Consider the following 27,196-nt stretch of genomic DNA (forward strand, 5'->3'; position numbering starts at 1 on the left):
TACTGTGAGACGTTAAAGTTGCTTTTTAGGGTAAATGCCAAAGTAACAGATGATTCTAATGGTATGGATACATGGCTCCTTGAATTAGTTGTGCAATGAGAGGAAAAGGTTAATTCCATGTTATTTCCATTGTTTTATTATTACTGAAGCAACGGGAGCCTGGAGTATTTTTTTAATCCGTGTAAGTATTCTCAATGTTTGATATCTGAATCTAGCTGTCTTTCAGCGAGGAGTTATTTTTGTTTTGTTTTTGTTTTTTTTTCCTTCCATTCTGCGGTTGTTCTCGCTTTGGCGAAGGATGGAGAGCACGACAAAACACAGATGGTAACTAAAACATTTTTACCTTAATGCTTCTGCTTCATTCATGCCAGTATCTTCTGCCTCGCACCTCCTCAATCATTCTTTGATTTGATTTAAATCTGTTAGAAGAGTGAACATGCACAGTATCCCCTGTGTTTTATTTATTTTTTTGTTTTCCTTTTTAAAGAAATGCATGTTTGTTATTTGATTGATTGATTTTTTTTGGTGTAATTGCTCCTGGAATGAAGTTAATTATTTCTGAATGCTGTGTCGTCACCTCACTACTGCCGCGTACGATGAGCTGACTTGATTCACGTATGGGAGATTTGTTCTAACAGCACCGCCCTGATGTGTGTGACCTCACAAGCGCTTGATTAACAGCAGTTTTTTTGCATCGTGTGGAATCTGAGCGTAAAGCGAAGGCCGGGTGTGTCCCTCTCAGGTGTCCCCGTGGCACTTTTACGTGACGTCCTTGATGTAACCTTTCAGGCGGCAGCATTCTAAGACTCCCCCCCCCCCCCCTCCCCACACAACCATCAGTGAGTTTTATGAGCATGTGCTGCGTTACAGTAAATGAGTACAGTGTGATCCGATAAGCATGTCTTGTCTCGACAGACTGCACTCCCTGTTTTTGATCTTTCTAATGCAATCAAAGCTCACAGTTTTCACTTTTACTGTTGATTGGTCAAAAAAAAAATCTTGGGACCATTAGAAGATAATTGTGCGATTACTCTTGCTGGTTCATCTACAACTCGCAAGCAAACCTAGCAAAAACAGTGACATAGCGAAAGGGGCAGGGATGTAGGTGTATGGTGAGCTACAGTGGCAATGTATTTGCACTGTAGGGTTTGCAGTACACTATATGCAGTGTGGCACAGATAATTCAAAGCTACGTTTTTCTGTGTGGGAAACATGTAGGAATGTTTGTTGACCCATTTGGGGGCAATTTGCATGAAGACACATTCATCATGTAATCATTTCTGAGTTGTCAAAACTTGACTTGACAAGCCTTGACATTTAAAGTAGCTTGACTAAAATCTGATAATATCGCTGTGTACAGATTAGTGAACAATTGGTGTTCGGTGGCTTCATTACTGAGTTCTTGAAGCTGTATCTACCGCTGGTCTGAGGAGTTACTAACACAGTTTCAAGTTTCAAAACTTCAGTTCTGTGCTTAATTTGGACATGGAAGTATTTTCTCCAGCTTAAATGCTCATTAGTTTCTCACACCTTTAACCAACCTTTTGGCAGCCACCTCTGCTTGCTCCTTAATTCAAAATAAGATGAAAACAACTCTGAAATGAACCTGACCCTCTCTCTGAAGCACCGGGACCGGTAAACTTGTTTAGAAATGGTCATGCTTGCCTCAGTTTCTTGGTTTAGTGGCATTCACAATTTAACATGGTCTCTAAGCTGTGAATTGTTTCAGCATTAGAGTTGTGTGCAGAAGGATATCCATACTTCTCACTGGGTTCTCAGTTATTCTGAATTTGATTTGACAACACGCGCCTTTGCTTTCTTAGAGTTCCCACGCTCTCCTGAATGTATGTATTGCTCACATTCTAATCTTATGTATCACGCCATTAGTTTTCAATTAAGCGTTTGCGTGTGTGTGCGCGTCTGTCTGTATAGAGAGCGCGACATGTTTATCTGCAGATATGTATATAGATATGAGACATGAAGACACAACAGGATCGTAATGAGAGCATTTTATAACCCTGCACGTTACCTCATTTGACTCAGGCTGCCCCGTATATGTCTCAGATTGAAAAGCAAACACATGTTGTTTTATTGCGCAACTAAAACTAGACACGGATATGAACTCTCTCCGCCGTAACTGTAAAATCCACTGAGCAAACACGGTGCATTGGAGCCGGGCATTCTGTGCTAGGAGCAGAGAGCTCCCTGCATTTAGACTGCTGACCTACTGTTCTTTGGGTCCCAGGGGCATGTCTCCAGCTGTGCTACTGTGTGGGGGGGGGGGGACCTACCTCTGATGTGAACTCTTACACGCCCACGTGAACACATATGTGCACGAACGCACACGCATACACACGTTTGAGTACTTAAAGTAAATCCCCAATGAAGCATTTAAAGTTGAGCAAAGGATTGAAATCGCAGGGGTGGTCTGGGGGCTGAGACCTTGTTTGTTCAGTGCTGATCGGTGTATCTGTCTAGCTGAGTACTCATCAAGGAGCTCTTTGACTGCTTCTCCCTCTTTACCAGACACAATAAATTTATGACCAAGGCTGCATCTGTTATGCGGGGCAAAACACATTGATCCATTTCCCCAAACTGGAAAAATCTGAATTTAGTCAGACCATTCTTTATAGAGGCAGCATCCCCTGGGGTATCTTTCACAGTTTATTTTCTTTTTGACCACTGAAGAAACTCCTTGGTACAAAAAGCCCATCGTAGATTTTATTTCTAGAAAAGACATTTCAACATCATCTGCCCATCCCTGTGTGTAGTTCACACATATATGTGAAGCTCAAGGGCAGCCCTACTTCAGCAACTGGTTGATAGCAATAAGAAGCGCTAGCAATCCAAAAGCGGTCAGGTTAAGCACCTGTTTTCAAGGGCTAAGCTCTGTGAGCTTTTTCCCATAGATAGCTTGAAGTGACTCGATTTTTCATTTCGATATGTTAGCATAAACTCGTGGCAAATGTATCTTGTGCAATGCATGAGTCATCACAGCTTGCTTGATAGCACTGAATGCATATGTGAAACCTGTATAAAGTGTTCTGGATTCAATTTCCAGTTTTTGAACAGAAGACCTTGATAGTCAGTGTGCTTGGGTACAAACGCACAGAGCACAGAGCCAGGGTACAGAGTTCATGTCCTGAAACCAGAAAGGTAAAATGCGAGCAAGGGGATGCCTCCTCTTGGAGAGAACGGAATGGAATGCTTGCCGACGGCCAGCTTGGGCTGTGTCCAGATGCAGAGTGACCACCAATGACTGAAGGGAACACCTGTCCAACTTGGCTGCTGTTTGACTACAGTTAAATACCCTGACCTCCTTACCATACCTGTTGCTCATACCCGCAGTGTGACAACACCTCCTCAATTAAGCTATACTGCTCTACCTACTTTGACCATACTGATTATTACTCTGTCTCACCAATCATTAGATCACTCTGAGCACCTTTCCGTATTGTATGCTTTGAAACCACACTGAATATGTATTGATCTCTTTTTTCCCCCAAATCTGTCCATCCGTTTCCTTGTGCTCTTGATTAAAGCTTTGGGTGCAGCAGTGTTGCACATGTCAGTGACACTGGTCCGAGAGTTCCGAAAGGTCTCTGTTGATTCTCTTTGCTGTCTGTCGTTGCTGCTGAATGACCACTGATTGCCACAAAGTAGTAGAGTGTTGCACACTTACATTTTCAGCCTCAACCATAGTTTTGTCTTTATAAATCGAATGCTTGAGATTTCTGTTAGTGATGTTACTGCCACATTGTTGAAAGCAGTTCGGTTTCTGTGGTCTGTGGGGAAATCATTGCTTTTGTGTTCAATGGAAAGACGATTACTGTATACAATCAGCTGCTCTTTTGGAGTATCTTTTTTTGGTAGAATGGAACATCGTCTGGGTCAGTTCTCCCTTTGTTAAACGCATAGCGTTGCCTAGTTATCCTTTGAAAGATCTAGCAGTAGATTAGGATAGTGAAACAGGTGCAGTTTGCGGGCTTTTGATGCTGCAGTTTAAATGCATGGTGTAGATTGCCCTGATATTAGGAGATGGATTTAGTTGAGCCTGCTCTTTTGTGTGGAGTTGGGAGTGCTCAGTCCTGTCACCGCCTGCTGACCTCTTTTTACATCTCCTTCCTAGGACAACACAATTATTTGTGCGCGGGGAGAAACGACTGCATCATCGACAAGATCCGCAGGAAAAACTGCCCGGCCTGCCGCTTCCGCAAGTGTCTCCAAGCCGGCATGAACCTGGAAGGTGAGTGCCGTTCCCACGCCGCCTCCTCCCTGCTGGCAGTCAGCACGCCGCCTCAGCCCTGTCAGGGATCCGACGCGTTCAGTTCCTGCACAGTGCACAGCCACTACGAACCCACCATCTGAAGGTCACTCTGACCCTGCTGCTTTCCTGCGGTTTCTGCGCAAGTCCTTCCAGCTGGTCGGAACCGTGCTTCTGCCTCCGCGTCTGACACCTGACTCACAGAACCTCTTTGGTTAGGGCTGATTTCCGGAGAATTTCTGTAAAGGCGAAACCAGCAATCAAAGCAAACCGGATATCTCCAGCTTCACCGGCCTGCTTCTGACAATGCATTAGTTAGCTTCAGTTATTTCAGGAACCAGCGCCGGAATAAAAATAGGATTAAGGTTACTTGAGAAGTAATCATAATAGTCATATACAAATCCGTGTTGTTTTAATAATTATTCACCAGCTGCCACATCCGCCACTTGATTGATGCAAGGTTTACATGTAAGGAAAATAAAAGTAAAAAATACTAATGGCAAAGTGGCGCCAAGCAGAATTTTGATAGCAAGGTCATAGAAACATTTATTGAGGAGAATGGGAAAGGCTCACTATTAATGCCAAAAGCATGATTGCAAACTGTTGGTTGTCTGAAAACAAGCTAGTTCCATGCAAAAGTTCCAAAATAATTTTTTTTTTTTTCTGGTAAGCCTGGAAAATCAGGCTGGGCATCTTGACTGTGATTCAGTAATTGACTGTATTTCTTGCCTCAGTTAAAAGTATGTTTGAAAGAATTCAAAGATTTCTTGTCTGACTAGTATTCAGCTACTGTATTGCATAAAGACCCAATCAAATGCAGAGCCAGGTCCCACAGCGGTTTCACAACAAGAAGCAGTTCTGAATATACTACTGTATTACTCTCTCTGAGTGGATTTGGCTTGCTCTTAAGGTATCTGCTCTTAAGGTTTTCTGAGGGTGCAGGATTATTTCAATTTCTACACTTATTTGAAATTCATTTTGCTTAAAATGTAGGCCTACATTTTTACAGTTAATATGGTGTTAAAAAAAAAGACAGAGAATGTTTGGAAATAGCTTGAGAGCAATTTCCTCTATTTTTGTCCCTTAGGAGTTCAAAAAACATTTTAATAGTCCTCTCTGAAATGGTGCACAATCACAGGGGTGAAATGCTATAGATTTTACCCTGCTTTAAAGATGTTTGTGAACCGTTTTAATATGTTGATGACACAGCAGTTTTCATTGTAAATGTCTGCAGCTTTTCTCACTTTGGGGAAATGAAACACTGTGGAGATGAGTGGTGTTCTGCTTTAGCTGCATGTGTTTGTTGTTGTTATTGCTATAGAGCACCCTGAGTGTACTGCAGGTTAACCTGACGCACATTTTGAATTCGGGTAGCTGTGCTGTGTATCGCCACCATCTTCAAAACCTGCATGGTGTTGCTGTCTGGTCAGCCCTGTACGGTTGTAAAGTACAAAGTTACTAACTGTCTTTCAAACTATGCTGCTATGTTCTGCCATGTAAGGTATTGTGCTTCCGTTGTTTGCGGGGATAGCTGTTTGCAGAAGGATTAAATAAACCCTCATGCTCTTATATCTGAAAAGAGAATTCAACTACACTATAGTCGCTGTAGTCTGACTTTACACACACGAGCTGTTATACTTACTTCCTTTTTGCAAATCAATAAAAACAGGAAAATTCTTGAAATGTCTTTGATCTGTGAAAAACACAGTGACCGAAGTCTCAAATCCCAGCATGCACCTTGTTGGCTGTTTCTCTGTATTGAACAACCTCACAGGGCATGCTAGGAACTGGAAGCAGGAAACGGCTTAATACATTTGTTCAGCACTACCTTAAGTGTGTTTTAGTTTCCTCCTTCCACTGCTGTCTTCCTGCTTTTTTTGCTGTAATTGTGCAGGAAATGCTAGCAATTCTTTTTTCAGTTTTTCATTGGCTTTTAGTTGTCACTCATTGCTGTTGAAACACTGTAGTGAACAGCAGTAGGACTGCTGAATATCCAGTAGCTGCTTGGGAGAGCAATTATCACTCAAGCTGTGACACGTTACACAGTTTTAGGTGTTCCAGGTAGTCTCCTCGGTGGATTGTGTGGTTGATGAATTTGGATGCACAATAATAAGAGTTTTGTCCGTGTGTTGATGAGAGCAACTGAAGGCGTTTCCCAGACGAGAGCAGCTGAAGTTGTCCGTCTGGCTGGCTTTCCGGTATAGCTAGGCAGCAGTATGGAAATTGAGTTTACCAGGGTTCGTGACTCGAGTCTGACCTAATTGCCTTTGTTCTCGTGTCTGCCCCTGTGCTGTGCAAAGCAGAAACTCAAATAGAGAGAACCTGTTACTTGGAAAATGTGCTGTCAACAAATAACTGCAAGACCTACTTTCCGAAAGCCAGTCCTCTACTCTTGATGAAATACTTACTGTGAAAAACAATAGTGTGTGAAACTATTATTAACCTGAACTTGATCTGTAGTTTGATTAACTTAAATGAATAAATGAATAAATGTACTTAATACAAGTGACTATTTTTTATAGTTTACATGTATACTGCCATGTATAGAAATGGTTTTACAGTATTGTTCAAATGCAGAATGCTGTTAACTTTATTAGGCATTTTTATGCCCCATGAAATGTTCCCATATACAGATCAATATCTGTGACCAGACTTTGTCTCTCTAATCTGATTATGCTTCTGTGATATGTCACCGTTACCGAAATATTAATATTTATCTGTACATGTACATTGAGTTCAGCAGAAATACATTGTGTATCAAAAGTTAAAGATGTTTATCTTCTGTGTTCCCATTAGTAAGCGTGTGTGCGTGCATGTGCGCGCGTGTGTGTGTGTGTGTGTGTTCTGAATGTTTGTGTGCGGAAATGCGCAGTGGTGCTTTATTCATGAGTATGTTTGCACACATCAGTTTAACGGGACCCTCATTTTAACAGGATGCTTTCCCTGATTAATTGGTGAGGAACGTGTACGGAATATTGGCTGTGCGCACGAGTTAGCAGCCACAGTGGTGGTGGGGGGGGGTGTGTGTGCAGTCAGACGTGGTTATCATTTTAATGCAGAACAGCAGCGTAAAGAATGCGGTGCGCGGTGCGTGGCACCTTTGAGCGCTGTACCTAAACGCAGACACCTGGGTGAAAACGCTGCCTTTGCAAGCGCAGATCGGGAATGCCGTAACGCGAGGCTGACGACGCCTTTCTGCCGTTGCAGCGCGGAAGACCAAGAAGCTGAACCGGCTGAAGGGGGTGCAGCAGGCGGCCGTGGCCGAGGTGCCCGTGCCCCCCCTCCCGGAGGCACGGGCGCTGGTGCCGAAAGCCATGCCCCAGCTCGTCCCTACCATGCTGTCCCTGCTCAAGGCCATCGAACCCGAGACCATGTACGCCGGCTACGACAGCACCATCCCCGACACCTCCACGCGCCTCATGACCACCTTCAACAGGCTGGGCGGGCGGCAGGTCATCTCCGCTGTCAAGTGGGCCAAGGCTCTGCCAGGTGAGGCCAGCTCCACCGTGATACGGCCTCCTAACTTCGGCTAAACCCTGTTTCTGTCCCGTCCTGCAACTCCACTTGCGCTCTCTGTCTGGTTTACTTTGCCCAGCAACACTTCTTCAATCGTCTGTCCTTCCCTCCAACACCACTCTCTCTGTCTGCCACATCTCCTCTCACTTCCCAGGTGTTATGCTGGGGCGGTTATTGACTAAAATGGTAGTGTGCCAGTATGTCAGGTTTGTTAAATTGAATTCCTCTCTATTTTCAGTATAAGGCAAAGAAATACCTTCCGTTTTATACCACAGCTTTAAAATTCTGTTCCTTTCAAAATGTTGTATTGACAGTCTGTTGCATATACAGTAGTCTCCCAAACAGTTAAAATGCATCTGTCCGTTACTTAAAGGAAGGAAATTGCAGTATCACTGTTTAAAGTACTGCAAGCTAGATTGAACCACAGCTAAAAGCAGATGTCGTTTTTCACTCAGCAAAAGTAAAAGTGAAAGTAAGTTACAGACAGTTACACATTTTGGGGTTGCAGCCTCACGTGGTCTGCTAAGATCTGTGTTCTCCAGCTACTGATCATGCAGACATAACTGTCACATTTTAGCCAATGACATATAGCCTTGCTTACCTGTTTCTCTCTCCAATACACCGATGCTGAGGCAGTTGGTTTTGATTTCCCATAGAGGATTGTGTATTTCTGTGGAAATATACAGTATGGTCTCATTTGCTTTATGGTAAAAGCCAATTACAAAACATGCTCCTCTGCCTGCTGGCCACATGCCCAGGACAGATGTGTCTCTTACTATAGGACATGTTATTTCTTGTAATGAATACAATAAAGTTGAATGTATGTATATCTAAGTGTAAAGCATTCATGTGATATTTCCAAGTGGGGGCTCTATAATAGTAATTGTTCATGATCTCACTGATGACAATACACAGTACATGAGTAGTATTTATGTATAGTTCTGCTACATAATACTACTGCTACTAGTACAATTCATAATAGTTTGGCCAGTGTCACACTGAGTATTGTGGTACATCCTTGTAACTCCTGCTGTGATGCACCCCCTGCTGGGGAGAGCAGTATCGTGTTGCCAGCACAGTGAGGATATCTCCCCTCCTCCGCGATCACAAGACCTCCCTCACCCGTCGCCCTCCCACCTCCTTTTTTTCCTCTCAGGGTTCCGGAACCTGCATTTGGATGACCAGATGACCCTGCTGCAGTGCTCCTGGCTCTTCCTGATGTCATTCAGCCTGGGCTGGAGGTCCTACCAGCAGTGCAACGGAAGCATGCTCTGCTTCGCCCCAGATCTCGTCATTAACGAGTGAGTACGCTAACGGGAGAATCCGCCTCTCACTGTCATGCCGTTGGTCAGATATTTCTCCGTTCCTCAACCAAGAACACAGAGAAGACTGTAGAAGCAGTGGAAGGAAAGGACACTGTGACCCAGAGAGACCATTGAGCTGAATGGTTAACATTTATTCATTACTGAGACACTCTTATCTTGAGTGTCCACAAAAGTGCATTTAATAGGGCTAGGTGAGTAGCCGCGCAGATACTGTGGCATCCTTGAGTTATAGTGCCTTTGTGGGAAATATTGTCACAGCGAGATTAAGTGCTGTCATGGGCCAAACAACAACATCACAAACAACATATTTACCTTTGAGAATTTTGCCACATGGAATGCATGAAATGTCACCAGGCTTTTATCTCTTATGTTTAAAAATCACCTTCCATTTGCAGCTACTAAATTAGCACAGTTTTAGCAGGGGAGGGGTAAGCGCTTGGGAAGCCAAGGTGTATAGTCTGAACAACTAGGTTTTGAGTCTAGACTATAAAATGGATGACGATCCTGCCGTTCTGACAGTTGTGTGGAATAAAACCAAGCATGAACATTATTTTTATTAATCGCCGATATAAAACCGATGCAGGATCAGTCCAGGATCAGTCACCTGTACACCACGCGTTAGCGCGTGCGTAGTTATCCGCGTGCCAAAGTCTAACGGACGGGTGCCGTCTGGCGCAGGGACCGGATGAAGCTGCCCTACATGAGCGATCAGTGCGAGCAGATGCTCAAGATCTCCAACGAGTTTGTGAGGCTGCAGGTGTCCCATGACGAGTACCTGTGCATGAAGGTCCTGCTGCTGCTCAGCACCGGTGAGTGTCAGCCCTGTCTCTTCCCCCCGCCCCAAAGAGCACCGCTTCATTTTTCATGTCAGCGCTTCCCTCAGAGTACCTCACCCGCAAGGGAGTGCTTCTGTCAGAAGCAGAGAGCTGAAGCCTCATGGGAAAGATGGCAGCAGCAGTTTATCAGAAATAGGCCTTTAGCCTTTTAAGATTGCTTTGACTGTGTGATGAGTCAGGATGTAAGTACTTTATGTGAGTTTGGCTGCTTTTAAAATTTTTTTATTATAAGAACATTATGGTGACACGTTGTTAAGGTTATTTTATCACATTAGGCCATTTTCCCCACTTTTTAAAAATGGGTTTTTAAAATAGCACATGACTTTAAAAGAACAATTGCATTCAGGGGTTATCATGATAACTTGTGATTTGTGAGTATGCTTGTATTTTATAACGGGTAACGCTGTAAAAGTATTCTGTGTACCGGGGGTGGGCAGCCTAGCCCAAAATAGGAGCCAGAGTTTATCAGCATATCTGTGAAAGAGCCACAGATAAAATTTTAATATCCGATTCATTATTGATACCGAGGTCTTTTGGATGTTTGATCATCCATTCATGTATCCCTGTTCATTTGTATGCATTTACTTTCCTCTTTAAGTGTTGGAATGGCTGTGTAAGTAAACTGGAGTCACATTTCAGCTGGTGTTATTCTTGTGGCGGGAGGCACGTTGGCCCCCACAGTGTACACCATACTTGGCATAAAGGGAATTATTTTTTTATTATCAATGTTGCAAGGGAACTGATTTTCACTAAACTGAAGTGGTTGTTGTAATGTGTTGCATTATAGCAGGTCATTTCTGAAATGAAAATAAAAGTGGAAAGTGTTGTGTTGAAGCATAGCCTTTCAGCATGTCTCGCAGCCAAAATGACAAACACATGCTTCATTCTGTTGTAATTCATAACCTCTTGTTCATTTACTGTTAGAGTGACTAGGGTCAAGTCCAGGCTGGTTCTCCACAGGGAGGAGTAGGGCTGAGCAGAGGTTATTGGAAGTTAGAAGTCGTTTTAGGAAAGGTTTTTGATTCTGGGGGTGTGTATAATATAATAACAGAATTGTTGACAAGAACAGGTCATTCGGCCTGACTAGGATTGCCCTTTTTTCCAATAGCATATAGAGTGTCTACACCACTGTCAAACATGGCCTTGAATGCTCTGTGGGTGGCTGTTTCCGCTACACATCTTAGTACACGAGTCCATGCAGTTATATTTTTCTGTGTGGCAGAGGGATACTTCCATGTGTCAGTGTGAAATTTACCTTTAACAGATTTTGAAAAGAATCAGTTTGCTGACATTACAGAGATAACATGTATAAACTCTCTTCATAACTTAAGTTTTATACCTTGTACCAGTTGTTGCTCTTTTTTACATTCTAAACGTCTCTTTATGTAACGTATGTATACATGTTTTCCCCCAGTTATTCAAAATATTCAGTTGCTACTCCAGCCTTTCTCCGGATGTTGGTTTATAATTATGAATGAATGGTATGTCAAAAGGAATGGTCCTTTGTGTCTGCAGTTCCGAAAGACGGGCTGAAGAGCCAGGCTGTTTTTGATGAGATCCGCATGTCCTACATCAAGGAGCTTGGCAAGGCCATCGTCAAGCGTGAGGAGAACTCCAGCCAGAACTGGCAGAGGTTCTACCAGCTCACCAAGCTGCTGGACTCCATGCACGAGGTGAGGGAAACCAGTGTTTCCTATGTGGTATAGACACACACACACACACACACACACACACACACACTCACTGAAGGGACTCACTGTACCACTGCTTCTCTGTGAAGACGGCAGTCTTGTCTGAGTTAATTGCCACTTGGGTGCAATATGCAGGTGGATACAAAAATAGCAGTTTTATGATGAAAGAGTAACGTACTGAATATTGCTTTTGACAGTGTTTGGATAAGTCAATTAGTTACGCTTAACATTGCAACAAATAGAGGGGTATTTGCATCACGATGAAACAGACATAATAGAATTATACTAGACATACATTAAAGTTAATTTTAAACATCAAAGTTGTAGTTTATAGATGACATGCTATAGCAATATGTATTTATACCGTGAGACGACCAGCACTCATATAGTGGTGTCTTAGACTACCTTACAGCTTTATTTAGCTTGTATGTGAGGCGAGGGATTTAACGTATGTAGAAAGCGATGAAGCCAGTAACATTAGCAGCTCAACACCCAACCACAGTATTGCAGGCAAGTTTTAACTAGCCCATGAGCTCGAAACCCCCGTGCCTCCGCTGCATTGGGTCAGATTAAACTGGTCTGTCTCAGCCGGAGCCAGAAGAGCGGAGCCTGGGCTCTGTGCCATTAGCATTCGACAGGGCTAACTGCAGTACAGAGACATTGTAAAGCTCTATTTTCATACACCTCAGGATTGGTTACTAAGAGATGTTGAAATGATAAAGAGAAGTGAGTGACTCAATGCCAAGAGCATCAACAAAATATAAGGTCTGGGGTAGCCTCAGGGTGTTAGAGTAATGGACTGCTGAGGCTGATATACATGAAGCACCCACTGCAAAAGACAGGGAGGAAGAAAGAGGAAAATAGCTACTTACACTGGGCGTATACAGTAGCAGACATCAACCGCTGCAGGCATGCAACTGGTTTTTTAATGCTAATCAAATATTTTCACACCGTCACAGAGCAAATGTGTAATTCATCTGATCATGCAAGCATTCATCAAAGTAGCGAAATACAAGCAGCATGCTAGCATGCAGACTTCTACTACTACTAACTACTACAAATGTGTTAGGGTGCCAAAAAGTAATAATGGTAATAGCTGTTAGTAAAAGACCTTGGCAATTTGTTTGCATATTGAATCCAGCGCTTGGACTCAGTGCTGACTGAATGTGCCGTTTCTGCAGATGGTGGGAGGACTCCTGAACTTCTGCTTCTACACCTTTGTGAATAAGTCCCTGAGCGTGGAGTTCCCCGAAATGCTGGCGGAGATCATCAGCAACCAGTTACCAAAATTCAAAGCCGGGAGCGTCAAGCCGCTCCTCTTTCATCAGAAATGACCGCCTTACAGCATGACACAATGCCTTAAATTCTACCAGCTCACCCCACGGACCCGGAGACCCCGCGAGCGACCAGGGAAGGGCGGTCGGAGGGAGACATTGGGGCGGGGAGGGGGGGGGGGGGGGGGGGGGGGGGGGGGCTGCGGACGTCTCCGGCAACAGACAGAGGAGAGCAGCGATGACGTGGAGAGCGCGAGAGAGAGAGAGACGTTTGGAAATTTTTACTTACAAACTGCATTAACACACATTGGAGTGGTAAAATCATGATACAGATGCTTTTTGTAATTAAACAACACATGGTGTCAGATAAGAGATATCCGCTATAAAAGATATCAACGTCTGATGATTACATTTTGCCATTTCGTGGAGGCCACCAGTAACATCGTTGCTGTTGAATGAGCCTAGATGACAGGACAAGGCCATCAGCTGGGCTTATTCGATCGTGAACGTAAACGCCAGTTATCATCGAATGTTGGGCAAAATGTCAACATTTAGTAGCTGATATCTTGTGTAAGGGATATCAGATGTAAAACAACATGTCTGATTTATTTATATCAGTTTTTAAAATGTGTGTCATGGGTTTAGCATTCCTTTGAATTGGCCAGAAATTAAAAAAAAAAAAAAAAGTAGGAACCTTTTTTTTTTTTTTTTTGAATATTTTATACAGTTAGAACATTGATTTCTTGCATGCAGACTGCTGAAAGGTTTACAAATGTATATCAGAAAAGGGAAAAGATGTGCCTTTTTTTAGCTCTGGTGTGTGATTTTAGCCATTTTCTGTAACTGTCCAAGGCAAGTATTTTGCATACAATAATGATTGACCATCATATTTGTATGTATTTTTATATTACTTGCACTGGCGATTTTTTCCTCTTTTTTAATAGCCATGTCTACTTTTCTGAAGGGGGCAGCTCAGAGATCCTTAGGAGTGTGAACTAAAACAAGTGATCCTTATAATTTAAGGTATGGAAAATTCAATTCAGCATTTTCCTACGTTGGAAATGTACCTTTCTCATTTTGAATTTGAATTAAAGCACTTTTATTATCTAAATATCTTAATATATGCTTTAATAAATCCCTGTTAAAAATAGACATACAGGAGGCCGGTTTTGCTGTATTTGATATGACTATTTAATGAATAAGCTTACTCTCAGTAAAGTTTGGTATTAATTGGGCTCAATAATGAATACCAATATGTAATAATTGTTCTTTTTCTCGTTGGCATTTGTGGGAAAACCACTGTTTCTGCCATACCCAGCTAAAACAAGGCAGGTATTCTTCAACATTGGGTCAACGTCAAAGCACAAGACTTTGCATGCTTTTGAAATAAAGCAAAACCAGTCCCGACCGGTAGTCCGATCTGATGAAAAGCGCAGATTACTACCTTCGCATGGAAGCCGTCCATGATACTCAGCCCTGAATCAGTGCTGGGGGAATAAAAAAAGGTGTCCAACTTGTGCAGAGGGATCTCTCAGTTCTCTTGATGCCAACAGCTCCTAAACCATCCACCAACGCCCCCCCCCCCACCCCACTATCCCGTCCACCTCTTCAAATTAGCCTGTCTTCTACAAACTGCTGCTGTTCCTCTCGTGTGTCCGAGCTCATTCTCATCCGGCGAAACGTTTCTGTTGTAACGTTACTACAACCTCCCTCCTCACAGTTGAGTTAAGCTACGTTTTGGCAGAGGGTGAGGGGGTAGCACCCCCCTTCCCCTCAATACTCGGGGACTTTCTCAGAGGCTGACATTGACCTGTATCTCAGTTTGGCTCTCTATGTAATCATGCACATCCACTTATTCCTTCAGTGCCAAACATTTTTAATTTCAATTTTTACTGTTTTAAACTGTGCTCGTCTTAACAATGTTGATGTTTATATATAGAAAGAAAAGCTAAAGATTTTTTTCCTCACTGTTAAAAAGCTTATTTCCTCTCAAGACATGAATAAAACCTTGGAGGTTCTTTAGCACTTATCTGCCCAAGTTTCCTTTATTGTCAAAGAAAGACTGGGTTTTGGGGTTTCACCAGCTAAAACAAAATCATGCATTACTGATGATTCACTCTTGGTTAAATGCTTACCAAGCCCTTTTTATATGCATATATTTTACAATACAGAAACAAAGGGTATCAGAATATTTTTATAATGCTTTTTTTTTTTATTTGGTCACCAGCACATTTTTTCTGTCCCAGTAAATATGGTTATCAATTGCTCATTTGAGCCTCTATACAGAAATGCTTTGGGTTACAGTCTGTCTAGAGAGCACAAAGTTCTGATGACCCTGGAGTGAATGTGGCTTTAAAAGACATATTTGCGTTGAGACTTGCATGCATATATAGAGCTGCTTCAAAAGTGGAGTATTGGAAATTAACATTGTTTAAAGTAAACTAATGCTTGAGAACTGTTAACCATTTCTAAAGGTTGTTTTTAACAGTATTGAATTGCAGAATTCACCTGCTGAAGTGTTTAACTTTGTTGTTGAATGGCTAATCCAGATAAGGTGACAGATCTTTTTTTTTTTCTTTTACAACTTATATACAATAGCCTGATGACATCTTGTGATTTTTAAACTATACATTTTTGGCAAGTACAAAGTGTTTTCCAGCACAAAATGCCATCGGTGTATCGCCTCCCACAAAACATGTCATTAGTGTGTCTGAAATATCCAGGTCAGTGCAAATCCAGGTTTGCTTGTATCCCCATTTCATTGTTGCAAACGTCCAGTACCAGATAAATGGAGACAACTGAAAGATAAGATGATTAACGCTTTTTTGCTTGTATAGTGTGTGGTGCTGAAATAAATGTTCACATGGCAGTTCAGATTATGAGACGTTTTTTTGTCAAGTTACAAGTACATAGCCGGTGTCCACGTTTTTTGAAGCCATATTCTCAGGCTGGTCAAAAGCTCTGTATTTAGACTTTACACGAGCAAAGGCCACTCCCAACCTATTGGAAAAAAAAAGTATTCATACATCATGTGTGTGTCAACCAGTGCTTTCTTGTCTCTGCTATTTGTGCTTTACTACAAAATTTCTTCTTTTGTATGTGTTTGGATTACTTTCACATACAGTGTCAGAGCTGTCGGTCCACTTTGGAAAACGGGATCGGTATGCAAGTCATCGTCGCATCTCTTTTGTGAAATTCATTTGAAAAATGTAATATGAATGTAAAGTAAAAAAAAAAAAAATTTACAGATTATTCTATAAATGATTGATTCTGATTTAGATTTTTTTATACCTGCAAAAGACGCAAATAAAACTACTCTAGAATTTCCATTCAGGTTCAGGAAAGCTAAGATTTGTAAATGCTTTTTAAATAAACGAGTCACTTCATGGACAAGCTTTACTACTACATGTGTCACAGAGACGCAGTAGGCTACAAAATATTTTTTTGATTTTCTTTTTATTCACATAATCTTGGTGTGAAAACTGCATTTTTGTTGCTGACAAACAGCTGTATGCAAATGTGAGCAAATTGCTGGTGCAACATCAACTTGTAAATAATCGTAAGTTCTTTTTTCTTGGTGGGAAAGATTAAACGAAGCCACATTTTCAATAAATGGTAAAATTTAAAAAAAAACTGGAGAGTCTATTTTATATATTTCAACAGTGACCAAAGCAGAAAAAACGAGTAGCAGCTATAGAAGCAGCTGCATACATAAGCACTTAATGATAATTATCGTGTAAAGAGCTCAAGTTTTTTTTTTTTTCTTTTTAATTGATTTTGTAATGGTAATAGAACTTTGGTCTCTTGTATATTACTGTGAAGAGCAACCAATCTTTTAAAAAAAGGTAAAACTGTGTGTGAAAGTAATCTCCCAGCTAGAGCCTGAAAATTTGCACTACCCCTAAAATAGTGGTTGAAAAATCTATTTTGTATAAGATACATGCAAATATCTTAAAACATTAAGGGCAGATCATTATTCACTGGCATATGGCTTTCAGGATATGTTTTGCTTGAATTTCAATTATGTAAATGTAATCCAATGTAAAGACTATACAGTGTCTATTAGTTTAAAAAATAGTTTTCTATTGCTTCTGTATTATACCTCCTCAGTAGTAAATGTTTATCTTTTCACCTATTTGATTAAATGTTGGACTGTAAGTCTTTTGTGTGGTACTTTTGAAAACTTTTACATTTGTACTCAGATAGGTATGATGTTAATGCCATTGTACAGAAAAATGGTTAGTTTATTGTAATCACAGTATAATAATGCAGTTAAGATGAGCAATCATTCATATAATAAATGCGCTTTTCCATTCTTGTGCTTATTTTTGCTTATTTGTCAAACCTCTCATTGTTTAATTTTGGTTATTTTCATTTTGTAATAACTCTTTGTTAAATGCATTTCAGCCATCAATATCAAAATCTGTCCTATTCCTGACAAGCATAAATCATACGGTTCAGATCTTGGTGCCTTTGTGTTACTCTTCACTGTATTTGAGAATATGGAGTATGAATTAAAGCTGTCTCTTCAGCACAGGACAAGGTCGTTCACATTGTATAGCAACTTCAACTCTAAAAACCCAGTGTGACCAAGTGTTCAGTGTGAATACACGTAAAATTGTTTTTGGAGCAATGGATGCTCGGCCACATTCAGTATGGACAAAAACATTTTTTTTTCTTTAGTGCTTTGCTACAGTTTGAAAATCTGCTAGATGGGGGAAAAAGCCAAGGATCGTATTTGCTATGATGGCCGAGTTGTTCCCAAATATAATTGTGAAGCAATTGTTGCCGTGTACCACGAAATGCATACATTCGCTTAAGTGTTGCAGCTAACTAGCAATAGCTTTCTTCCTCCAGCCATAAAACTGAAAGTAGCATGAATGAAATACCTGGCTAGCTTAGTTAAGATGTATACAGTCAAGCTAGAAATGACCACTGTTCCCAAATCTTTTGCATTCTCAGTGTTCGGAATAAGGAGTGGATATTTACATTACAGATTAAAGTACATTCATTTAAAAAAAAATAAAAAAAATACTTTGTCTACAGTGAAATCACTCCCAGGGCAACACAGGAAAAGTTTTTAAATGGATGGATTTTAAAGGTGCTCAAGATGTAAATTCAATACTATCGTGCCACCCACACTAAAGTTCATGTGTACGCCTATTACACCCGATCCAAACCTGTCCTATCTGTACATGGAAAATTCCTCTGCCACAGACTGAGAATGTGGCTTATAAGAAACGTGCTTTACCCAAATTGCTCAAGATGTGATTGCACGATAGCCCATTTATTTATCTATTTTATCAAACATTTGAAATGACAAAATGACAATGATTTCGAAAAACAAGTAATCGTTTCAAATCAGAATATTAACTGCAAATAACTGATATTTATTTTCTATGGTTTCATGATGCTCTTAAAATAAAGTTAGGGTAACTGACCTCCAAATGGCCATCTACCAAAGCACTAACACTGCTTTTCGCACAAGAAATACAAGCTTCACAAAACTGGTAGGTGTGTGTACCAAGCTGGAAAAGTAGACATTCTGGAAAGTCCATCTGGAAGGTCTTTTAAGTTTGCCAGTGAAATTCACTGGAAATGAACTCATTCCTGAGGAAACAGTGGGCTGTGTAGTGCTTCCATGTCTGGAGCACTCCAGCTACTTCACATTCTGCAGACCAGGATTGCAGCAGCACTGCAGAATGTGAAGTAGCTGGAATGTTGGTGCTGCTAGCAGGCATGGCTGTCTGTCTGACCGCACCCACTGTATCACTGTGACACAGCACTAATAGACTTTTTTGGAACTAGCATCAGGTTGTCCAAGTATAAGGAGAGCAATTGGGCACCCCCTTAAAAGAACACATTACATTACAAAACATACTCAGACAATGAGATGGGCATTTGTTCTGTACAGGTGTGGATAATTTAAATATTTCATTCCTTATAGAAGGAATACAGATTCTCAGTCCTACAGCAGATAGATGTTAAACTGTCCACTTGTGTTGTTCATATAGTTAACTATTTTCATCTCTGATGTTGTCATCATAATTAATATTGTTAATTATGTTTTGACTGCAGTGGGTCATTAAGCATCTGTAACTTAAACATATGAAAATATGTAAATCAAAGCTAATATGAGTAGTAAGTTCCCCTTCCTCTGTATGATCGTCAGCTAGCTGTCATCAGCAGAAATAATGAAAAATGTTATCACACTATTAAATTTATCATCTCTGGACATTCCAGATATATTGTGGACTTACCATTGATTATTTGTATTATCTTGTGTAATATGCAATTTCCTTATCATTAATCATCAATGATCAATAAAAACTGTAACAATAAATAATAAAACAATAAAACTGAACTTAACTATAAGGGGACTTCATTGAAATAAAGATTTTAGGGTATTCTCATGCATTTCTCTTTCAAATAATATCAAGATATAAAGGCTCACTAAACTCGATTCTCATTGCATTTCCCCTGTGTGACGTAGTTTCCATTCAGTGTCTGACACTTCTGATTACACTCATTTTGTAAGAACCTTCTGAGTCATGCAGACTGTGAGGAGTGAAGATGTATTTTAATTTATGACTGGCTATTTAATTTACTGATGGCAACTTTTGATCACTCAAGATCCTGTGCAATAGAAATGTGGAAATGTCAAAAGCATAACTCTTGAAGCTGTTTCCATGCCTCCGTTTCCATTACAGACATTGAATATGTTAATGGAATTAAAGTCCATTAAAAGCCCGAAGGACATGTTCCAGACCTTGGCCTGAGTATAGTGTGTAGTGGGTAGTGTGGCCTTACAGACAGAGGGGACACTCTCTGCTCTTATACCTGTTGTGTTCTGCCTCACTGACACAAGTGTAACTGAGGTGAGAGCAATTCACCGCCCCCAAGAGAGCTCAATGCAGGCACATGGCGTGTCCGCATGGGCGAATGCGCTACCCTTTCCTTCCTCTGACGCCGCAAACCAGCAGAAGATCGCGTTCGAGCCCCCCGGCCATCTTCTATACTCCAGCGGCGTGCCTCAGCATGCCCGACAAAGAGGGAGTCTTAACTGCACCCACCAGCCAAACAAAAAGGAGAACTGGGCATAGACGAGCCACAGTGGTCACCTCCTCCAGCAAGGTCCGGAATGTTCTCCATTTAACCCCAGTTAGAAAACGAATGCTGAACAACTGCAGACAGAAGTCAGTGACTGGGGAGGCAGATAATACTATGTTGGAGAAGGCTGGAGGTGTGCTTGTTGTGAACATTTCACACCTTCTACATCAATGCCCTGGTCCATCTGAGCTCTCATGGCTGAGTTATTTATTGAAAACTGATCTTTATTTACAATTTCTGCACTTGATCTGCTGTACATTGTTAAAGAAATGTAATGTTTCTACCTGTATTTGTGTATTTGTACTCACCATATTTTAATTAGTAAATGTTCCTTTAACAAATGTCTTCTCTGAGCTTTAGCCTCTTCACCAGTGACGGGACTGTCTGGGGCTTTCAGGCACTGACTGCATTGGTCTGAAATTAAGACACGGTCAAGTTCTCTGTCATTGAAGCGATATGATGATGAATTTAAGCAATATGATGAATACTTGTGAAATACTGGGGTAGAGTATTGAATGGAGCCGGGGGGGGGGGGGGGATTACATGCTACAAACTCAGGTAAGTAGGTGGGCGGTTTTAAACAGCCATGTGATTCAAGGAGCTGTAAACAGAGCTGGTTATCTTCAACTCCTGACACTATCTCTAAAGCGTCTGTCCTTTAATGTTCAGAGCTATGATGTAATGTAGGAAAGGGAGAAACTACTGTGGTGCCAGGTGACAGAAATGATTTTAACTGCCTCTTCTCACCATCTGCTCCTCTTCCCATCTGTCCCACGCTTTACCATCCCCGGCCTCTCCACAGGTCTACTCCCTTCCTCCCTTCCTTCCTCCCTCTCCACCCCCCCCCCCCCCCCTCCCCCCCCATGTCGCTCTCCCCTTCATCTGACTGGACGGCACGCTGACACGCTCTACAAAGAGTTCCATTAGCCGGAGCTGAAGGGTTTTCTGTTCTCCCGACCGAAGTGTAATTTCCCATGCACAATATGACTGCCTTCACCTTGACACAGAAATGAAGTAAAGTCACAGCTGATTCTATAGCGGGAGAGAAAATAAGGTTTCTTCAAAGGTTTCAAAACAATCAATTTTACATTCATTCCAATCACTGCAGAGTGGAGGAAAACTGACCCATAAATGCCTATACTGTGTGAAGAAAAATTTGATATTTCAAGCATTTGTGTGTTAGAATGGGATTATAAAGACATAGATTTCAGAGGGCAGCTGAAATGGGATTTCTGAGATGCTTAATGTCCCAGTCCCGTTTGAGCTTTTGATAATGTACAGTGAGAAACAACTACCTCTCAAGATGAGGGCACAAGCCCCTGTTTTGCTTAGATGTAACATCGGACAACATCTGACCTTACAGCTCGACAACACGCCTTCTCCCAGCCAGAAATGCAGCATCTACAGTTCCTCCAGAAGATACAGCATTTTCACGGTTTCCGCAAGAGCCCATTTTATTCACCTTCAGTAAAGTGTGCCATCAGTCAAGCACAAAATGAGTCCTGCACTCCATATGATGTCCCCATTTACACTGCTGGCAACAGGAAAAGTGAGGGAGGAGGAGGTGCAAGCGCCTGAAACACTAACATGTACACTGGCCCTGCCGTGAGGTTGAGTGCATACAGAGCTTTTGTGCAGAAATACCAGCCGTTTACAATATGTGGCAGACTTGTGGCAGAGGACGGAAAGAACTGAATAATCAAACAACATGCCTTCCCATTGCATGCACTGTACATTTATGAATTGTATGACTCATGCCATGAATTCAGATAAAGCAGACCTGGAGAGACATTGTAACACAATCTCTACCGTCAGGAACTGGGTCGTGACATACCTTGAATTTATTATTAAACATTTAAACATTCCTTTCTTGTCATTTTGCTTTTTGTGACGTTGATTGTAGCATATATTGCAATACTTAAAAATCCTTGCTTGAAATACACAAGCACTCCACTTGCTAATTTTAATTAACCTAATGAATATTTAATGTGGTCATTTTTAATGTGACTGGCCATTGCACTGGAAAGCTTTTGTGTCAAATGCAATTTTGCTGATTATTTTGTAATTAAAGGAAGAGTGTCTCTTAAGGTAGCAGAAGTGTTCCTGCATGTGGAAAACAGAAGCTGAAATAGAAACTGTGATAATTACTTGTTAAGGCCCATCGCTCCTCCGGGAGTGGAGGCCAGTAATGATTATTTGCCATTGTACCCGATTCTGGCAGTTTTCTCCGGTTCATTTCATTGTGTGGCCGGTCGTTTTTGTGTCCACGTCCAGGTCCTACCGCCAGGTGGTCCTTGGGTGGCCTCTCTTCCTCTTTCTTTTTGGGCTGAAGGTCAGGGCCTGTTGGGTGATGCTGGAGAGGGGTTTTTGGAGATTGCTGCCAATCCTGTTCTCCCTTTGTCTTTGGATCTCTTCTGCTGTGGGAACTTGCCTGGTGGGGTTTCTCACAGGTTGGTATTGCTTATTCTGTCCATCTCAGGAGCAGGATCCTCCATAGACATTGTTGAGGCTTGTTCATTGTTTTTGTTACCATCAAAGTCTCTGAGCAATATAGCAGAACGGTCTTCACATAGGGTTCACAGAGCTTCAGCTTTGTTTGGGCCTTAATTTTCCTTGAGGCCCAGGCAAATGCGTCATTTACGCCCATGCCTCTGCAGCTGACACAAAATGAGGTTGCGTGTCTGGTTTCCAACCGACCAAAGAGGGCCCACATTACACCTCTCTTTGTCTCGCTCCACTGGCTACCTGTAGCTGCCCGCATCAATTTCAAGGCCTTGATGCTTGCCTTCAGAACAACCAACAAAACTGCACCAACCTACCTGAACTTAATACTACAAGCCATGTTCCCTCCCAACCGCTATGCTCCACTACTGAATGGCGTCTGGTGGTCCCGTCACATAAGGGCACAAAATCACTATCCAGAACTTTCTCCGCTGTTGTCCCCCAACGTTGGAATGAACTTCCATACTTCATCCATTCTGCCGAGTCCTTCACTATGGTCAAGAAGACAGCTCTTCCATGTTCACCTGATCACCTGAAACAATACCACCTAAAGCAATTTCTTACATCCTAAACCATGTTTTCCTTTTTAAAAAATTCAGTTTTATGGTTTAATACCACTTGTGTCTCTACCATCTAGCTTGTACCTTGTCTTGCCCACAGTTGAAAGTTGGTTATGCAGCACTTCTAATATTGTTGACTTCTTATATGGCTTTTGCTTGTATTGTTCTCTGCCTCACTTGTAAGTCACTTTGGATAAAAGCATCTGCCAAATGAATAAATGTAATGTAAATGCATACCACCTTGGACATACCCAGTCACCTCTAATCTTAGAAGCTGAGCAGCATTGGGCCTCATTAGTACTTGGATGGTAGACCGCTGTACCCTTGGACAAGGTACTTAACCCACATTTGCCTCAGTAAATATCCAGTTGTATAAATTCATGATATGTACAATTTGCAACCTGTGTAAGCTCCTCTGAATAAGGGCATCTGCTAAATGGCAATAATGTAATGTAAATGTTGCTCATGCCTTTTAAATTCTTACCTTAATGTCCCCATCTGTCCCACCTTCCTGCCTAGGCAGGTGAAGGCATCAACATCTAGCTGTTCCTCTCTGCGTGTGACAGGATTGTTGGTTTTTGTGTTGAGCCTTAGGATCTTACTCTTCCCCCTGTTAATGTTGACTCATGTATAAGCAGAAGTAGAGTCTGCTGTTTCCTCCTGCACCTGCTGCTGACTTGTAGGACAGGAACGTCTGTTTAATGCCAATAATGCCTAAGGTGTTGCTTTGTGATCTCCACCGCTGTCTTCAATCTCTCCAGGATTACTCCATTAACCTTTTCTGGCACCAATCAGAGTGTTAATTCTAACACTCTCAGAGGTCCCCTTGATCAGGTAGTCTGTCTCCCAAGTCTCCAGGACTTCTTCCTCCTGCCAGACAGTCTATGCAGTGCAGAGGTGTCTAGATCTGGCTTGATTGCTTCAGTGGGGGGATCCTGTCCGGGCCTGGAGCTGGAGACGGATGGCTTTCCTGATAGCTTCCCTGCTTAGTCTGCTGCAGTTGATCTATAAGTCAGTTCCAGCTGGTTGGGTATCTGCTGTATTCAGAGGCGCTGGCAGGTTCAGAACCACATCGTAATTGTCTGCCTGTCTTTATAATTTGGTCATCTGGGGCTGTGAGCAGGGCTCTACTTCTTGTCCTTGATTGGCTTGCCTGTCTGTTTGGTACTTCCCTGCCAGTTTCCTTGTTACATAACGTAGCTGTTTCATGTGTCTCTTGGCAGCCACTTTTTCTGCTTCCTTGGCAAGGTTGCCTATAAATTTCCTCTTGTCAGCTCTGATGCTTCTACTCACTGCTCTGTGTGCCCCTCGCTATCATTCCTGAGCTGCTGCAGCTGTTCCTGTGATAATTAGCATGACTGTCGCGTGATTCAACATTGACAACTAATGTCTTTCATTGCACAGAAGCTCATACTACCCGTTTTTACCCTACACAAATTTTTAAAGGTGCCAATTCAACTCAACACCTCTGTAAGTACAAAAGGCCTAATTGATTTTAAAATTCTATGCACCGATGGACCATTGCTTGTGTCCCTGTCCTGTGAATGCTAGGATTCAGTCGTGGGCGGCACACACTTCTCTCTATGGTGAGCAACATGTGACCACCATATCACTGCCCAGATATAGCCTAATTTGCAAACCCAGAGCAGAATGTTTTTGCTGCAATGTCTGCTGCAAGAAAGTGAAGACATTCTGCAGCCTGTGCATCACTGTGACAACAATCCCGCTGTCCAGATGCAGGTAGATGCTGCAAGACGTGCTCATAAAAACCGCCCAGATTCTACAGGCAAACACCTAATCCAAATATCAAAAGGAGCAAGCACTGCCATTTCACTGAGATGAAGCTGCATGCATATTTTCTTTTAGTCTGTATTTTAACCATCTTTTTCTCTCCCTGCTTTGAAAAAACAGCATTCTAAATGCTTATGTATATGCAGGGTGTTTGTGGTTCTTCGTTTTTTTTCCCAGTTGTAGTTAAATCCCACACTTTCACTGAGAAACAGGGAAAGGAATAGAAAAAAAAATGAAGAAAACAAACACTCCCAAGACCGTCTAGGAAAGCAAAGGCCAGTACAGCTGTCAACAGCACTAAGTGCCTTTCATGCCCAATCCTCTTAGCCTGCTTTAGTGGGGATTAGTAACAGAATAAAGGAGTAAACCCAGACCTGCTTTACCAAGTGCTCTGGTGCTTTACCATGAGCAGACCCAGCTTCAGATCCACAGGTCCACACTGGCAACCAGCAAGGATCGCTGTAATGTGGATCTCCCAGATCCAGGCCTGGGCCAAGCTTGCCCTTAAAAGCAGTTAAGTGACAGATGAAACACATTTTTTACTTAAGCAAAGAAGTGTAAAAAAAAAAAAAAAAACATTGGAACTATAACCTCTGGCTTGTTTTGCTTCTGTTGTAGAAATAGTAAAATGGACTAATTTTTATGTATTTAATGAAACCTCAACAGGTCATAAATTCTTTTTGAGTGTTCGAGCTTTGTTCTTATGCTCACCAGTAGTCTGAACTCACCAACGAAATTGCTAACCACATTGCTTTAACATATTATAATACCACTTGAATAACCACAGCACAAAACATAGTTATGGCATTTTCATAAGGGATTCCAGTCTAAATAAATACCAAATGAAGCAAAATAGTTTGTGATAAAAAAAGTGTACATTGACGAAAATGCATACAAATGGGAAGTGTGAGCAGAAATGCTGAGTAAACATTTAAGTAAACATAAAGTGTATGAGCAAGATGCAGGAGCAAACTTTTCATCTCAGAAGGACTTCCGTGAGTACCTTAGTGAGTGAGTGAGTCAGTGTTGCATATTGGAATTTTTTGTCACTTAACCACCTTTATACTACAGTTTAGCCAAGGAACAGTTTCTTTTCTTGTTTGTTTCCAAGTGCTGATATTGCAAAGATTTTACTCTGATACTTAACCAGGTATGAACACGCACACCAAAAACAAATAAATTATAGAGAGATATTGCCTGTCCTTATGATAAAAGCAGGTAATAAAAATGATGAATTATACATCAGGCCTTTAACCTGCTTTTTCCATTACAATACAATTATTTTAAATAATTTATTTTGCAGACATTTCCAGGCCAGCTGGCAGCTGCTTACATTAAATTTATTATTTTATACATAAATGTTATTAAGCATTTATATATTTGTGTTTTATAAATGAAAAATCAGCCACTGTGTTGCAAGGACACAAGCTGTTTACTCAATGAACGACGGGGGTGATGGACAGACTGCATCATCGGTTCACACTCAGTCATTCCCTCCCACATTCTGCCTAGCTTCTCACTGCACATTGGCAGAATCTGCAGTCTGACTGTATTTACAGAAAAAGTGATGGCTTCCTCTTAATTCCTTAACAATTCAATTTCATATTCCATCATCAACCCCCAACCCCCCACTCCCCCTTGGATTCCAAAGTAATACTAAAAATTGTGGACCTATTTTTTAATTACATAAACAGTTAACCTACCTCCTGTCAGTGTGGCTGTAGTATTTTAATCTCTTTTGCTGTGCATTGTGTGTATGAAGTCTCTGCCCTCTTGTGGATACAGTACATCCCTACCTAATCATGAGAGAACCGGAGTGAAGAGGGACCTCTTTTCTTTCCTTTGCGTTTAAACGCCATCAACACATTAGCCGAGGCCTGCGCCCTGTGCTGTCTCATTATATACTGTCTTAATTAAGGAATCTCAAGAGGGGCCCTGGGCTGAACTGCTGGGGAGCTAGCGAGGTTGCTGGGCGTTAAGGTGGAGACACGGCGCTTTGGGTGTGTGCGCAGTAGACTGAATGGGGAAAAAGGGGGAGGAGCTGTGGAAAAAGGAGGAAGGGGCAGAGGATGAAGGAGTGATGCCGTAAATCAATCCTCCAGAAGGGAGGGCGCTGGGAGTCTGCACGCTTGGGCCACTCCCCTTCTTCCGCTTCTGCCCAGACATTGGGCGGGCTCCAGGTGGCACTTTGCCCTCCTCGCAAAACAGGATCTATTGAGGGGCGGGAATGCCAGGCCGCTCGGACCAGCGCTGGCAGCAGGTTTAGCGAAATTCACAGGGGACAGCTGCACAATGTTGCACCCCCACATAAGTCTCAGCGAAGTGTC

At 41.9% G+C, this 27,196-nt stretch overlaps 1 protein-coding gene across 2 annotated transcripts in view; it reads left to right on the forward strand.

Moving 5' to 3' along the window:
• Nucleotides 1–13,044, forward strand: part of nr3c1 (nuclear receptor subfamily 3, group C, member 1 (glucocorticoid receptor)) — a 45,076-nt gene extending 32,032 nt beyond the window's left edge. The window contains exons 4-10 of one of the 2 annotated variants that reach the window (XM_036548765.1): nucleotides 298–324; nucleotides 4,130–4,246; nucleotides 7,472–7,753; nucleotides 8,937–9,081; nucleotides 9,784–9,914; nucleotides 11,457–11,614; nucleotides 12,814–13,044. In XM_036548765.1, coding sequence (XP_036404658.1) covers nucleotides 298–324; nucleotides 4,130–4,246; nucleotides 7,472–7,753; nucleotides 8,937–9,081; nucleotides 9,784–9,914; nucleotides 11,457–11,614; nucleotides 12,814–12,966 — 1,013 coding nt within the window. In that variant the 3' untranslated portion in view covers nucleotides 12,967–13,044. The remainder of the gene's footprint in view (nucleotides 1–297; nucleotides 325–4,129; nucleotides 4,247–7,471; nucleotides 7,754–8,936; nucleotides 9,082–9,783; nucleotides 9,915–11,456; nucleotides 11,615–12,813) is intronic. The other variant, XM_036548766.1, reaches the window with a different exon arrangement.
• Nucleotides 13,045–27,196: the final 14,152 nt, after the last annotated feature.

Source organism: Megalops cyprinoides, chromosome 16, assembly GCF_013368585.1.
Source record: "Megalops cyprinoides isolate fMegCyp1 chromosome 16, fMegCyp1.pri, whole genome shotgun sequence".
Taxonomy (NCBI): domain Eukaryota; kingdom Metazoa; phylum Chordata; class Actinopteri; order Elopiformes; family Megalopidae; genus Megalops; species Megalops cyprinoides.